General features: G+C 35.7%; 1 protein-coding gene across 2 annotated transcripts in view; it reads left to right on the top strand.

Moving 5' to 3' along the window:
• SLC35F5 (solute carrier family 35 member F5) overlaps nucleotides 1–12,757 on the top strand; it is a 46,395-nt gene extending 33,638 nt beyond the window's left edge. The window contains exons 14-16 of one of the 2 annotated variants that reach the window (XM_032411834.1): nucleotides 618–772; nucleotides 1,294–1,387; nucleotides 11,213–12,757. In XM_032411834.1, coding sequence (XP_032267725.1) covers nucleotides 618–772; nucleotides 1,294–1,369 — 231 coding nt within the window. In that variant the 3' untranslated portion in view covers nucleotides 1,370–1,387; nucleotides 11,213–12,757. Of the gene's footprint in view, nucleotides 1–617; nucleotides 773–1,293; nucleotides 1,388–3,536; nucleotides 4,314–11,212 lie in introns of those variants that run through there. The other variant, XM_032411825.1, reaches the window with a different exon arrangement.
• Nucleotides 12,758–15,776: the final 3,019 nt, after the last annotated feature.

The raw sequence follows: 15,776 nt of genomic DNA, 5'->3' as shown, positions 1-15,776 counted from the left end.
TCCTGTTTGTTGTCTTTATTTTACTTAGCCATGATTTCCTTTTGAAATTTTTCATTTGTTACTACAGAAACAACAGGATTAGAATTTTTTTGCAAATTGGTAATAAAAGGTTTGCAAAAATTACACTTAAGAGTTCATCTGTTTTTGGTGCTGTCTTCAAGAAGGAACTGTAACGTATCACAGCATATCACAGCATATTGTAACATATTTTTTAAAAATGTGAGTTTTTGAAGGTGACTTTAGAAACTGAAGGGGAGGATCTACTTGAAGAGTCAGCAGTAATCAGTAAAGAAAAAATGGGCATTGTGATATGGAAGACAAAGCTTAACGTTCGTAATTCTGCTCTCGGATGTACTACACCTAATAAATGAAAAGCATGCCTTCTGGCTTTCCTTTAGGCCTTTTTCTAAGCAAGACGTATTTTGGTAATTTAAGCAAGTGGAATCATACGTTGAAGTTCTGAATCCTCATATTTGATAATAACATAATATACTGTCAATGCTTAGTATTCTCAGTGTTTTAACTTATTCCTGCAGATTCTTATAAATGGAAAACTTAAAGGAGAAAATTGTCTTAATAATAATTGTGGGTTGTTTTTGTTTTTCTTTTATTTTTAGGTGCAGTTTTCATGGTTATTTTTTGCAGGCGCTATCCCTGTATTTTTTTCATTTTTTATTGTGACTCTCTTATGCCATTATAATAATTGGGATCCTGTGATGGTGGGAATCAGAAGAATTTTTGCCTTTATATGCAGAAAACATCGAATTCAGAGGTAGGTTTGGTTCCAATATAACTTTTAAAAAATATATTCCTAGCTAAATAAACTGGAAATCATACACTGGCCTAATTTTTAGACATTTTGTGAAGAAATTAATAAAAGATTATAATTTGTATGTGTACTATGCCAGGTAAAATAAGTTGTTCAGATCCTTTGGGTGGTAAGATAGTTTCTTCACAACTACTTTAAAAAAATGTTTTGATTTACAGGTAAAACTAAAGTGCTTACTGTTTTGCTGTAATGAATTTAAATGTAGAAAGCTTTCACTGGTGTGAATAAAATTTATAATAAAATATGATAACACTGCCTAAAATTTTTTTCCGTTTCTTTCTTTTTGAAAAGATTTTTATTTTTATATCCTATTATAAAAAGAATTTGGAGCAAATTGTTGGGAAATCTTGCCCTAATCTTAGTTCTGACCTCAGAGATTCAGACAATGGAATAGATCATTTTCACGGGCTCCTTTCAGTTCTAAAGCTTTCCTTAACTGTTGTCTTAAATTTTTTTTTTTTAAGGGTTCCGGAAGACAGTGAACAGTGCGAGAGTCTCATTCCTATGCACGGTGTTTCTCAGGAGGATGGAGCTAGTTAGCTGTTGTCTGTAGTCCAGGTTTGTACATTAACTAGCATTAGTATTGAATAAGGTTCTTTATTCCTGTAATGATCAAATACAAAATTGGTTTTCCATAAATAGCTTTTTCAGGGACAGTATAGTCTAGAGGGTAAGGGACAAGCTCTAGAGTCACACTGCCTGGGTTCCAATTCTAGCTTCTCCCTGTACTAGCTGTGTGATCTTATGCAAGGTCATTAACCTGTCTGTGCCTCAGTTTTCTTATTTGTGAAATGGGGTTACAGTAGTCCCTCTCTCATAAGATTATTGGAAGTATTAAATACTTGGTAAGTTTAAACTGCGGGCAAATGAAATGATGCCAAGTTTAACTATTACTTTTATTCATGCTAAGAATCATCATTTTATGTAATGATACATTTTAGAAAAATATTTTTCCTCTAATATAAAAGTAGAAAATGTATTATTTTGGTGTATATCCAGTCTTTTTTCTATATATATGTGTGTGTGTTTTCCATAACTAGCATAGCGGATATCCTGATTCTTTGACTATGCATTTTCACTTAATGTTTCAAGAACATTTCCTCATTCTTAAAAAATTTTAAGAAATATTATCTTTTATATTTATGACATGACAAATGAGTACATGATATTTTATCTTTCACTGAATGAATGCTTGAAATACATCCAACATATATTTTTGGCATGTATAAAAGTGGTTATGTATTCATTTAGAGTGAGAGATCACAGTAAATTACTGAAATTCGAGAGATTCAGGTCCCTTGTATATTGAAATGTTTCCTGATAGCAACTGAGCTTCCCTTCCTCACCTAGAACATTGAACAACTCCTGTCGACTCCCTGCACTCAAATTGGTCTTTGAGCCTTAAGTGTCACTGTCTTCATGGCAAATTCACCTCTAACCTAGGGCTAATTGTCTTGGTTCTGGGTTTCTTTGGTCATTTTTTATTCTAGCGTTTATTGTTATGATGGTTATACGTGCACATAGTTCAGAGAGTTAGAATTCTACAAATTTTTTGTACAAAGCATCTGCCACCTGCCCTGCACTGCCTGTCCTGCTTCAGTTCTTGTCCTACTCTGAGGAAGCACTTTAAACTCTCAGTTGTTTTGATCCCTGCCGCCCCTCTTTAGACATCAGCAGTCGATTTTCCCACTTTGGTAGATGAGAATAGATTACTTTCAAGTTTCCCCCTCCTCTGCCTCCACCCCATTTGCCTGCCTTCGCACCTCCTAATCCCTGTATCGTTATTGTATACTTCTGGATAGATCTATAAGCAGTGTTTACCTTGTTATGATTATATAAATGTTACTTTTACCTGAGTCATGTTGGATTGTGCCTGGCATTTCCCCAGTCCAGAGACCCTCTATTTACCCCTTTTAGAGAATACACCTTATATCTTCTCCTGGGATGGAGAAGAGGCACTTGACGAGCTGTGAAAAGTAAGGCAGGGCATCTGAATGTCTAACTGCTTTTTCTGTAAACCATGCTAATTTTCCTGTTTTTAGTTGTTTCTTCACCCCTCCTTTTAGAGATATCTGGTTGGCTGTTGTTTTCTTGTCTCTGCTCTTCTCTTTGTCCATGTGATTTATTCCTTTAAAAAAAATCCCTTTATTGTCCTTCTACTGAGCTTTTGGGGACAGAGTGGAACTAAATATGTTTACTTGCCATCTTCAAGTTAAAAAAAATACATGTAGTTATTCTTTAAAGCTTTTTAGTACTATAATTTATGTATACTCTCCCTAGTATGCTGTGCATTATTCCCATGTTCACACTCATACCCACCCCCACCCAGGCAAGGATTCAATGTTTTTGGAAGTTAGGGCTGGATAATGGGGAGATAGTGAAGATGGACTACAATAACGTGTAAAAGACAGGTGTGGCAGGAGTCTTTGTCTCCATGAGGTAATGATGGAGTATGCCATGGATAAAACTGTTACTATGCAGTCTTAAAGCAGTGTTGCCTGTCAGCCTTCGACATTAGTATGGAACTTACTTCTGTGAGTTTTTAGTACTCACCTCCAGTTCCACTATCCAGTTGTTAAGTACATAAACTGTGTTTGATATATATTTCAATGTTAAGATAATTTGCTTTTTGCAATATAAACTACAGAAAATTAAGGCTATGACAGTTGGAAACTAATGATGATTTTGTGTTTGTTTTTATTTTTAGCTTGATAATGGAATATTATGCAGCGAAGAGACAATCTCTGGCAAGTTTTTGTAGGAAATGTTTCAGTGCCTAGTCTGAAAAATAACAGTTTCAGTTCTTTGGAACTCTAAAATATATTTTCCTCAGATCTGTTTTCTTCATTTCATAATGAAGTACTTTGCTATGTAGCTGTGTACATATCACTACAGTTATAGGAATTTCCAATCCACAGTTCCTCTAAAGGACCAACCTGCCTTACACATCTCAAGGAATTCAGCTGATGAAATAATTTGAACTAATCAAGGAATAAAATTCTGATGTTCTGGAGACTTTATTTTCACATATTATTTGTTAAATGCTGGACTATATTATGAAAATGTTTTCAAGAAATCATTTAAGTATATAGATCAGTGTTTCTTAACAGATAAAGTGATGAAGTAAGCTGCCTATAATAGGTACGGATTATATTTTTGAGTTTTCATAGAATATTGCAAATTAACAACACAGAAAAAAATGCTTAATTTTATGCAAATGTGTCCATGTAAATTTAGTGGGACTTTAAAGAGAAAACATATTTGAGAAACGTCTGGTTCACTCACACTACATAAACTGTATTATCCTTTCCTAGCATTAGGTGCCTTGTATTTTAAATCTGTGACAAACTATGACAAATTTTTAAAGGGGAAGTATTATTGTAAAATGAAGAATTATGTATTTCTAAAGGCTCTATTCCTGTAAATTTAATGGATAAAGCTCTGCTTAATTAGAGTTTTGAAGAAATATTCTCTCTTCAATTAAGACGTTTTCATAATGGAATGATTTGAATTGAAGTGATAAAGAGTATTATTAAAATAAAATGTTTATATATATGTATTTGTGTATGACAAATCTATTAATTGATTTCTGATTTTTTTCATATATAAATGCCCAATTACTCTAGAACTGGATGCCTCTAGTTTTCCTAAATAAATGTTTAATGGCTAAAATACCAAAGAAGGTAAAAAGAGATTCTACTTTAAAAATTTCATTTGAATTTTTCCTCTACCAAGCTTAAATATAAAATACTCTTAATTACAACTCTTAAACTTAGCTTTTATGTGTACTTCTTGTGCAACTGCCCCTGTTCACTGTAGAACATCAGTGGATGAACATGTCTCTGGATTCATCTAGACTTTTGATGAATCACCCATTTCCTTTTCAAGTTGTGTGAGAATAGTGCATTTCTCTTCAAAATTTCTTAACAGTTCTGACTTTTTAAATTCCCTCTGCAGTAGTTAGCTTCAGTTTGTCTTATATTCTTAAAGTTGTTTTGGTGTTACCATGAGTCTAAAATGGAGTTTAGCCATCTTTTTGCTTGTCGTGAGAACTTTTATATTAATTTAAAAGACTGTTTATGATAATTAAGTTTAAGAAACAAACAGCTGTTCTCCTATTTGGCGCCACCAATAATTCTTGTTAAGCTGTAAGTAATACTGATTTTGTTACCTTGACTCGGAAAAGGCGTGTAAAGAATGTGGACTTCTAAGGAATTTTTTTCTTAAAAAGAACTTAATGAAGTAAAATTTCAATTGCTCAAAGACTAATTTCAGTTGAGGTTTATTATCTAGATACCTTTACTTTCTGTTTTTGCTGTTTGACAGCTCACCAATACCTTCAGCAAATTACAGGGTAAGATAGTTGAAACAGTGAAGGTAGAATTCAACTTTTAAATTATTCTTTAAAAATGGTAGGAGATGAGGTTGAGCTTAGAGATTTTTGGTTATTCATTGCTCTGTATTCACATGTCATACAGATCAGGTGTTGTCACTCAGGACTCAGTCAGCCTTAGTTAACATGCTGGATAGATCGTGCAGAGGACTTCTTCCACTAGGCTGCTGGGATTCTTTTTTGTTTTGTTTTGTGTGTGTGTGTGTGTGTGTGTGTGTGTGTTTTAATCTAAGAACAACCTTTGTAGAAGAAATCATCATTAAATCAGTTAACTGCAAGTATGAATTATTGCTGCTTTGCTCACCTATTACCTTTTCTACCAAGTTTTGTCTGAATGATTTTTTTATTTGAATACTGCAGTCATGAAGAATAAGCAATTGAGGACTTCCTTCCTGCATCTTTGTAGTTAAGGGTTCATCCTCTCAATAGAGTTGTAGATTACTTCCATTCTGTGATTTCCCAGAAATGTAGGTGTCAAGGCCCTCAGATCACAGCAACTGCATTGCCGGCCTTTGGAAATATTGGGAGGGTTACATTCCGGTAACTGCTCATGTCCTTCCTCTGTTAGAGCAGTGTTGGCCTACAGTCTTATTTTTCTGAATCTAAAGACCAAATATCGATTTCTGATACCTTCTTTCAGTCTTCTACTTTTCTTCCTATATGTAATTTAAATCCCACTATTGAATAATATTTCAAATTATGACCTTAATTGAAGGAAGTTTGCTGTTTTGTCAGACTTGTTGTTTGATGAACATCAGACTCTCTACTGAAACAAAACTGAAAAATGAAGCACTTACAAGTGCTTAGATGAATGCATTTTGGAGCTCAGAAAAGCCATTAGGTATATGCAATGCACCTATACTTAGTCCTTTAAATAAATTTTAAGTTTTTAAGAAATTGATATATCGGCTTCTATCAGAGCCTGGCTTAATTAATTCCTTGCATTAAACTGATTTTTCCCTGGTAGCTGATAGATAAAGTTTACTGTTCCTGTAGAAGTGAGCTCACAAGGTTAAATGTGAATGTTCTCAAAGGTATACAGCCATGTTTCAGGAAGAATGTTAATATCCCTATTACAGTCAATCATGCAGAGCCAATTTGGGGTTGCAAAGTATGACTTCTCTGGAAACCAAGGGTTTTCATAAGTCAGTATAGTAAGGTATGTAGCACTAATCCTCAGTGTGCTGGTTGAAGAAACAAAATATCTTTAAAGAAGGATAAAGTAGGAATTAATTAGAAGATATTTTCTCCAGAATCATATTAGCAAATAAATGAAATGTTATTTTTATTTTAAGCAATTCTAGTTGTTATAATCCTGCTTCATTTCTCCCTCCTTTCCTTTTGAAATATTCTTTATTACTAAATAATATTTTAGGAAGAATTCACAGAAATACATAAATAGTATTTGTGACATCTGCAGATTTAATTTATGTAGCTAAGATTGTGTGATTTTTTTTTTAAATGGTGACATGGCTAACAGAAGATTTTCAATTTACAGAGTTTGAAGTTAGGTTTCTGTTTTAGTATGTCTGTTGTGTACCAAAAATTTCTTTTAGATATACTGAGGTATATTTTTTTATAGACTTGTAATTTTTAGACTGTCCCTCCCTGTTTCCCTGTTTAAATAGTATCAGCCTCATCTATCTCTACAAAAGTTTTGTTTTGTGGTTCATGTACTGTATGGACACAAGAAATTTCCCTTTAAATCTTAAGAGCCTTTAATAAGCAGGGTAGAAGAGGAGTTCATTACAAATCAGAAGCAAATAATGACTGTTGGGAATTTACTGTTACATTAACATGAAGCTTTTCTGTTTTGCCATCCGGCATAAAGATTGCATGATGATTGAAATGTTTATTAACTTTAACTCTTAGTAGATCACCTTGTTTTCATTCTGATTTTTGGTTATCTAGAAAAATTCTGGTTTATGTATTTTAAAAACTAAGCATCATTTTAATGGCATTGCATTTATTTATTTTTAAAGATTTATTCATTTGAGAGAGAGCCCAAGGTGGGGGACGGGGAGGGGCAAAGGGAGAGGGAGAGTCTCAAGCGGACTCCCATGTTGAGCACAGAGCCTGAGGGGGGGCTTGATCTGAAGACCCTGAGATTACAACGGGACCTGAGCCGACACCAAAAGTCAGTCTCAACCGATTGTGCCACCCAGGCGCTCCATGTCATTGCATTTAAAACAATGCTTTCCTATGAAATTTCTCATGTGCAATATACATTAACTACTAGAATGTCAAACAATGAAATCATTGACATATTTAAGGAAAAATTACTTATAGAAAGTAATTAGTACTCTGGTTAGGCATATTTGCTGAAATGCTAAAAATATCTAATTGAGAACATTTTGAGTTTTTGGTAAGGTGAATGTGAATTTATTTTTGAGTTGGGAATTTGCAGTGGAGAAGTACTCTGATAAAGACATTTCCTTCATGATACTTCAAAGTTGGAAAAGAAAAATTTCCAACTTGGAACTTTTAAAGTGAAACTTTTTAAAATTGAAACTTTAACAAGGCACTTCATGAAATTTTTAGTTTTTAATTTTATATATGATTTCATTCTTCAGAGCTACTTTTACTAACTTTAGCTTAGATCCTTACATACTAAGCCTTCAGTATTTCTCTACTTGGTTTTTCTATACCTAGTTTTAATTATAGCAAGTAATAATAAAGTCAGTCAGTCAGGCAAGAGTATTTATTAATTTCGGTGGGTCCTTGAAAGGCAGACAGATTTCTGTTTCAAGAATCTTTTGACACAAGGTGAAAACAGTTCTTTAGAATCTTACTACCAGTATTTGCTTATTTGGAATAGCTTCCACATTTGAAAAAATTCAGTGTCAGTTAAACCATGTAACATCACAATAAAATTTTGTTGAAGGCTATCCTTGTCTTAATTATTCTGGTATAAAGTATAACAATACATTTGTAGTAGCTGAGTATAAGATTATAATATATATTCTTCAAATTAAATGTAGCCACTGCTAAGGAGCAGTGGCTCTCCCTGCATGTGTCAGCATCACCGGCAGGGCTTGCTGCCCCCCCTCCCCACAGTGAATAGGTCTGGAGGGAGGCCTGGGAATTTGCATTTCTAACAAGTTTCCTAGGAATGCCCTTGGTGCTGGTCCCATGGCCACACTTCGTGAATACTTATCCTGAGGAAAGAGCACTAACTCTGAAGCTGGATTTTCCCTTTTACCCGTTAACAAAACTGATTTTGGGGGAATTATTTCATCTGAAATAAAAGAGTGAAGCCAGAAGTGCTCAGCCCCTTGTGCCTGGGTGCTTTATAAATGCTGACTTCCTTGATTAGTGCCCCATCACTATTCTCAAGTGGAAAGTGAGGAGTTATATCAGTGCCTTCTAAATTCTTCCTAGCTCTCAAATCCTGTGATTCTAGAAGTTCTCTAGTCCAAGAGAGAATGCCAAACACCATATATATGTGTGGTGCTTAATAGAATAGTAATAACAGTAATGCTGTGTGGACCATAGTTCCATTTTGCTTTTGTTAGGGCTTAGCATCTGGACTCCAAAAAGCTTTCAGTCAGATTTATAAAGAAGCATTGCAGAAGTTAAATTCCAGTGCAGCCTGCATCCATGACCGTTTTATGGAGCCTGAGTACATCAGATAAAGGCACTAACTTTTCTAAGTGACTGGCCTTATTAGAGTCTCACTACATTGCCTCCTATAATGCATGTTCAAAACACGTAGCTTTCATTACCTGCTTGATTTTTAGACAGCATTAAATAAGCTGCGAAACAAATCGAAGCTGAAATTGTGAGCCTATGATTTTTATAGCACATAATTATTCAGTGTTTTATTTAAAAGTAGTCACTAGTGTATTCACTATTGTGAATTTATAATCTTAAAAACTGGGACACTTAATAGTACCTGGCTAAAATACTGTTAGATTTTCTCATCTTTTATTTCCATCTTGTTAAAGAAAATAATCACAACTAGGATCCTTTTGCGTTTCCTCCACCATTTTAATCTGCTACACCATAAATATGAAGAAGAGCACATATAATAAAAAAACTTGTGTAACTAATTGGGGTTTGGAGACAGGTGGAACTTGAATAAAGCATTTGCATCCATCCAAAATGGTCTCCTTAAATTAGGGACTGCTGGGTGTCTGCAGGATGAGCCCCAGCGGCAAGGGTTGGGAGGGCTTTCCCAACACAATGGATACTGCAACTGCATTTGAAATTCCTATTTTTGAAAACCTGAGCTAAGAGGCTAGGAAGAATGCAGACAGGACATTGGATCTCGGGGTCCTGGGATCAAGTCCTGCGTCGGGCTCCCTGCTCAGTGGGGAGTCTGCTTCTCTCTCTACCTGCCCCCCCACTTGTGCTCTCTTACTGTCTCTCAAATAAAATCTTTAAAAAAAGAAAATGTTAAATCCTTTTATTAGTATAACATGAAGTGTGTGATAATGGCAAAAACCCATCAAGATAGTGCAGGGTAAAGTTCAACTAGTATACACTAAAGTGAGTCTTAATATTCAGATTAGTATTAATATTCAGATACTTGTGGGGCCAGGTATGTGTATTTAGTTTTCGTTTCTTTATAGTCATTCTGATAAATTCTTGTGCAGGTTTGTTTTACATCCATGATATTTCCTATACTAAAATTTTATAGTATCTTCTTAATCCCCTTAGGCTAGTAAATTAAAGCTGAAGTTATTGAGTGTCAGCATACTGTGATTTGTATTTTTATATAAGGCAAGAGTGCATCATTCTGATCAAATTGCAACATTTTAATTTTATATGATAGGTCTGTATTGAGCAATCAGGAGCTATGTGCAGACATTCCCAGGGGAAAGTAGTAGTTGGTATAGGAGTAATTTTCTGTAAAAAGTCAGCTTCACTTACTGGACCCAGAAGGCCAGATATAATGAAAGAGAACTTTAGAAAGATGAAATGTTTATGATAAATTAAGGAAACTTTCTTAGATATATTTTTTTTGGTGTGGATAATTTAATGCAGATTTTTACCTGAAATTTGTTATTATAAACCTGATAATTTTATCCTTCTATTTAATAAAATGAATATTTTAAGATCCTTAAACATAATTATAAAATCAATTCTAATTACCTCTCATGTTACTAATTCTGATATAATTTGGGGCCCAAACTATCCTGGTTTTGAAGGCCATTTGCAACATTGCTTATTTTTATACTCTATTATTTGGGAGAGATTACAGACTATGAATAGCCTAATGTAAAATACATGTGATTTCTTTTAATGCATTTTTTGTGTAAGATCATCTGCATACTCATGTATTTTTCTGTTTTAGTAAAAATATATAAAATGTTTGGACCTATCCTTATACAAACAAGTATTTGATTTCTAAGGCTTCTTTTATTAGAACACTTCTACTCATTCTTTCATACCTAAATCTCTAAATATATCTCAGGTGTTTGATAAAGTAGATCTTCCTGTAGAACAACATGGTTCAGCTCTACACATTAAGTATAAGTTGCATCTTATGCATGGTCAGGTCTAAAGCCAACATAAAAGGTGAAATTTTTGAATAATCACATTACCCTGGGGAAGGATCCATGTAGGAGATACTATATTCCATCTCACCATAACGCCCTTCCAGTGAATTCTTCCTCCACAGCTGGGGCAGCTTACTATTTTATTGACTATAATAGCAGTCAGGGTTCAACCAATAAAACAAAAACTACCCTTGAGTATTTTAAACAACTTAAAACAGAATTGATAGCTCAGGTATTAAAAGAGCTGAGAGGACGAGCAAAAGACTGAGGCAACTCAGAAATTAGCAAGAGCAGGATGCCAGTGCTGTCCCTAGGCTGATGGGGCAAAGGGAGGAAGTGTGGGGCAAAGCCCAAGGCCAGGGTCACCCAGAGGAAGCTGAATCACAGCAAGGAACAGGAGCCTTGTAGGTGATGCAGCTGGAGACATAGAAGGCAAAGAAATACTCTGTTTTTTCTTTTCTTTCTGCCATTCACTCCCATTGGCAGGACCTGACTGGAAGCCAGCAACCAAACGAGCTGGAAAACGGAGGCTTCGGGTGTCAACCCCTCAGAGTTAGGAGAGGATTGGTACAAGCAGTGAGTGCCTCGCTTGCATTTGGAGGCCAGATTCTATGGAAAAGACCTGTCTTTAAGCAACGAATCACAGCGTGTGAAGACGCCACAGTACAGGAAATACCCAGAGGCCGCTGTTGGTTTTGTCCATCTCAAGTCCACTCCGCAAAGAAATTGAGGGAAGATGCCTGCCCTGGACTTGTATTTCTCATTCCCATCCCTCTTCCTCCACTTTCCACCTCCCACCTTTCCCTTTTCCTCCTCCCCTCAGACTGGGCTAAAGGGAGAGGTGAGCAATAGGATTGCTTTTTAAAAACCAAATGTGAAAGTAGAACATGAAAAATATTTTTTGATGATCGAGAAGAGCTAAAGCACTCAGGATAGTGTATTCATGAAAGTGTTGGGAAAGAAGAACAATAATTAGAAGACTCATGAAAGACTGAAAAATAGAATCTTAGGGAGATAGTGTTCTAAACCTTGCTCTTAGTATTTAAAACTTCTGCCTTTTGGTGGAAGAAATTTGGTGGGTAGCGTTGAGAAGCCACTCTGTCCTGGATGTACTAATAATTTTGAAATGTCAATTATCTGTCAACCCTAACCTTTAGAGATAAAAATTTAAAACTAGTTTGCTAACATGGGATCATTGTTTTACAACTGGAAGGGTCCCTGGAGAATATCTATGGACAGAATTTGGATGACCATGTGTCCCAATTTGCTAAGGACAGTCCCAGTTTACAGCTGCTGTCCTAGTATAGTCATCAACGGTGTATCCTATCACTCAAGTGTCACAGTTTAGATAATTATGTGAGCACCCTAATATACCTTATGTTTCCTGACAAGTAGGCTGCTGACAAATTTCACATTTTCTGACTCCCAATCTGGTGTTCTTTATACTAGACCTGTGTGCTTGTATAATGGAATCAGTATTGGCCAACAATTAATCTTCGGTCTTTTGATCAGGATGTTGAGTCCATTTTCCTCCTGGACGGGGTTGCTAGGGTACTTCATGGATGTAAGTGAAGAACCAGATTATCCAGCTTGCTGTATTGGCTTGAATTTTCCTTCCTAAGGAAGGCCATACACCAGTTGTTATTTTCAGGAAACAAAAGTTAACAAGCAAATTTTTTTATTTTTCCAGTATAATTGATAAAATAAATGTTAATATATTTAAAGTGTAGAACACAATGGCTTGATACACATGTACATGGTAAAAGGATTTCCACCATCAAGTGAATTAACACATCCAACATCTCACATACTTTTTTTTTTTTTTCTGGTGAGAATGCTTAAGATCTATTCTCTCAGCACATTTCAATTACGCGATAAAGTATTATTAACTAAGTCACTATGCTATACATTAGATCATTAAAGCTTATTCATCTTATAACTGAAAGCTTGTACCCTTTTACCAACCTTTACCCTTCCCCATTTTCCTGGTCCCTCAGCCCTTGGCAATTATCATTCTACTCTCTGTTTCTGTAAGTGTAACTTTTTCTTCTTTTAAAGGTTCCATATATAAGTGATACCATGTGGTATATGTCTTCTGTCTGGCTTATTTCACTTAGCATAATGCCCTGCAGCTTCATCCATGCTGTCACAAATGGCAGGATTTCCTTTTGTAAAAAGTCTGAATGATATTCCATCATACACACACACACACACACACACACACACACACACATATGCCACAACTTCTTTATCCATTAATATGTTGACAGACATTTATGTTTCCACACCTTGTCTATTATAAATAAAGCTGCAGTGGACATGGGAGTATAGATACCTCTTTGAGACAGTGATTTCTTTTCCATAGGATATATACCCAGAAGCAGGATTGCTGGATCATACGGTAGTTCTATTTTTAATTTCTTGAAGAACCTCCTTACTGTTTTCCATAGTGTCTGTGTGAGTTTACGTTCCAGCCAGCACTGTACAAGGGTTCCCTTTTCTGCACATACCAGCTTTTGTTTTGTCTTTTTGAGAATAACCATTCCAACAGGTCTGATGGTAAGGAGAATGCCAGGGGTTTGTGGCAAGAGTGTGTCTCAGCCTTTCGTACTCATTTCAATGTAGGGATTTTCTCAGTCACCAAGTGTGTAGGGGCCACTCAATTAAATAGTTTCTGGATCTCTTCCAGAAGGGATTGATCGTTGTGTAGCTGTATATTTGGTGCATGATGGGAGGAGGAAAAATTGGGAGTCTCCTCTCTAGCCACCTTGGTGATGTCCTCTTAAGGCGCAAATATCTCTTCTTTTGGGCAGTGCAGTCTTCCTTCTTGTCTGAGCATCTCCACGTGAATCTTGCTGGACACCACAAATATTTGGTGTTAAATTTATATTGAGAAACAACTAGAATCAAATCTAGCCACATAGACCCAAATCGCCCCAAGAGCTAAGAGAATCCAAATTATACAGTGGATACTGCTTTCATAAAGGTTAAGGAAAAAGTCCTAACGGGTACCTTAACACTACCTGCAAACAGAAAATAGCAGGTAACCATGATTTCGTCAAATGACCAACTACAGCGCTGTCTCGAAAGTGTCTTGCATGAATCCAGAGTGACCTGAGATCTAATCAAAGTGACAAGTCCTAGAAATAATAGTATGACTTCGGTAGATGCATTTGAAAATTGTTTTAATGTGGGAGCAGTAATCACTTTCTGGTCCAGAAAACATTTCTGGTGTATACCCCCAAATAATGCAAATACATAGGCCTATGTAGGGAGTGATAAATTATGTGAGCATAGGCAAAGAGCGTGACATGGAACGTACTCAGTGAACAGTGTGGAGAATGTGATCGGGTGCTTTAATAAATGTCAGTTATGAAAGTTCTTATAAATGTGAGGGAGAGAAAAAGAAGAGGCTGACCTTGACCAACAGCATCTGTCTATGCCGCACTGAACCCAGTCGGAAGAAGTCCCTCAAGTTCAACTAAGAGTGCATGGAAGCCAGAACTAGGCCACTTTTTCTTTTGAGTGCACTTAATTCAGAAGCGTTAAGCCTACTTTTGTGGGTAGCGTTGAGAAGCCACTCTGTCCTGGACGTACTTGTGTGATTCTGAATTTTCAACTCCAATCATTTTTTTCTTGGCATTTATTTTAGATGGATTATTTGAGCATATCTGCATGAAACTGTTTCTCACTTCAAGTCCTGCTGAATATCAGTGTCCCACAAGATTTAACTTAAGAGATGTTCCCTCCCCCCCCAATTTTTAAAGGTTAATTCCATGTTTGAATAAATTAGAAAAACATGTTTACACGTTCCCACTTCACTTCAGGACCATGTGAACTATTTAATATCCTTTATGAACTATGACCCCCTAGAGGGGATGAGGCCCAACTTGCATTTTTTTTTTCAAACTTAGCTGATCACTGATTTCCCCCCCTCCCCACATAAGTTCTTGCTTTTTTGTTAAATCTCTATCCATATATGTGGAGACCCTTCTATTCCACAGAATATGGTTTGGAAAATACTAATATTAAAGACAGCAAATGGCTGACAAAAGGTCAGGAATCCCTATGTATTTTTGCTGACTTTGAGGTTTTGGTGGAAGAAATGTTTCCCCTTCTGAGATAATGAAGAAGCTGAATGGATGACATGTTTTCCCAAAACAGACAGCCCATTTGAGGTGCTCTGGCAAGCAACTTCGTGTCCCTAATAAATACAAAGTATTTTTACCTTCAGCTTGTATTAAAACATCACACAGCATGAGATTGATAAGCAGTTAAAAAATAATGTCTCCTATCCTTTTAAAATTAGATTCAGAAAAACCTAAAGAAGCTTTGCAATTACTGCTAAAATGTTTCAGAGGGTGTTAGGTTAGCAGGAGCTGGAGAGGGGTGGGGACAGAGGCAGGTGCTCGTCATCAAGAATAAGGACCCCATTTGCTGTGAGGATTTGCAGCGACAGCACTTTGTTATTGGGGTTTGGTAAGTGTATTTGTTTTGAAATTGGAATTCCATTTTGTTGAATTTTAATCATAGGCAGGCAAGTACATTTTCCTTAATATAAAAATATACATTAGCTAATTTGAGCCATAATTGTAAAAAAAAATTGTAAAAATTGTATATGGAATGCAACAGGAGAAAGAATAACTTTGTGATCCATTGTTTTTCCTTGGGACTTTTGCTTCAAGACCTGTTGGGCTTAGCAAGGGATAGAAAGAGATGAAGGTCAAGATTTTCCAGATGATTACAAGATACACATACACACAGAGAGAGAGAGGTTCACTAAAATTTGAGCTGTATTTCATTCAGCAGGAACCTTTGCTATTAGAAATAACTCGACTTGCATCTTAATTTTGCTTCCTCAATGACTATGGTGTGTTTTTTTAAGTCTACCTTTAAAAACATCATAAATATATTAAACAGCCATTCTCTAATTGGGAGTGCTAATTTAATTCAACAATACTTGTGTGGATAGCTACTGCTTGCAAACCTTCAGTGAATACATTGATGAATAAAATAGTCTTTCATCTCAAGTAGTTTATGATCTTTTAGG

Source organism: Phoca vitulina, unplaced genomic scaffold (genome assembly GCF_004348235.1).
Source record: "Phoca vitulina isolate PV1807 unplaced genomic scaffold, GSC_HSeal_1.0 scaffold1, whole genome shotgun sequence".
NCBI lineage: Eukaryota > Metazoa > Chordata > Mammalia > Carnivora > Phocidae > Phoca > Phoca vitulina.
Note: the sequence above shows the minus strand (reverse complement) of the source record. Positions and strands in the feature narration are given on the sequence as shown.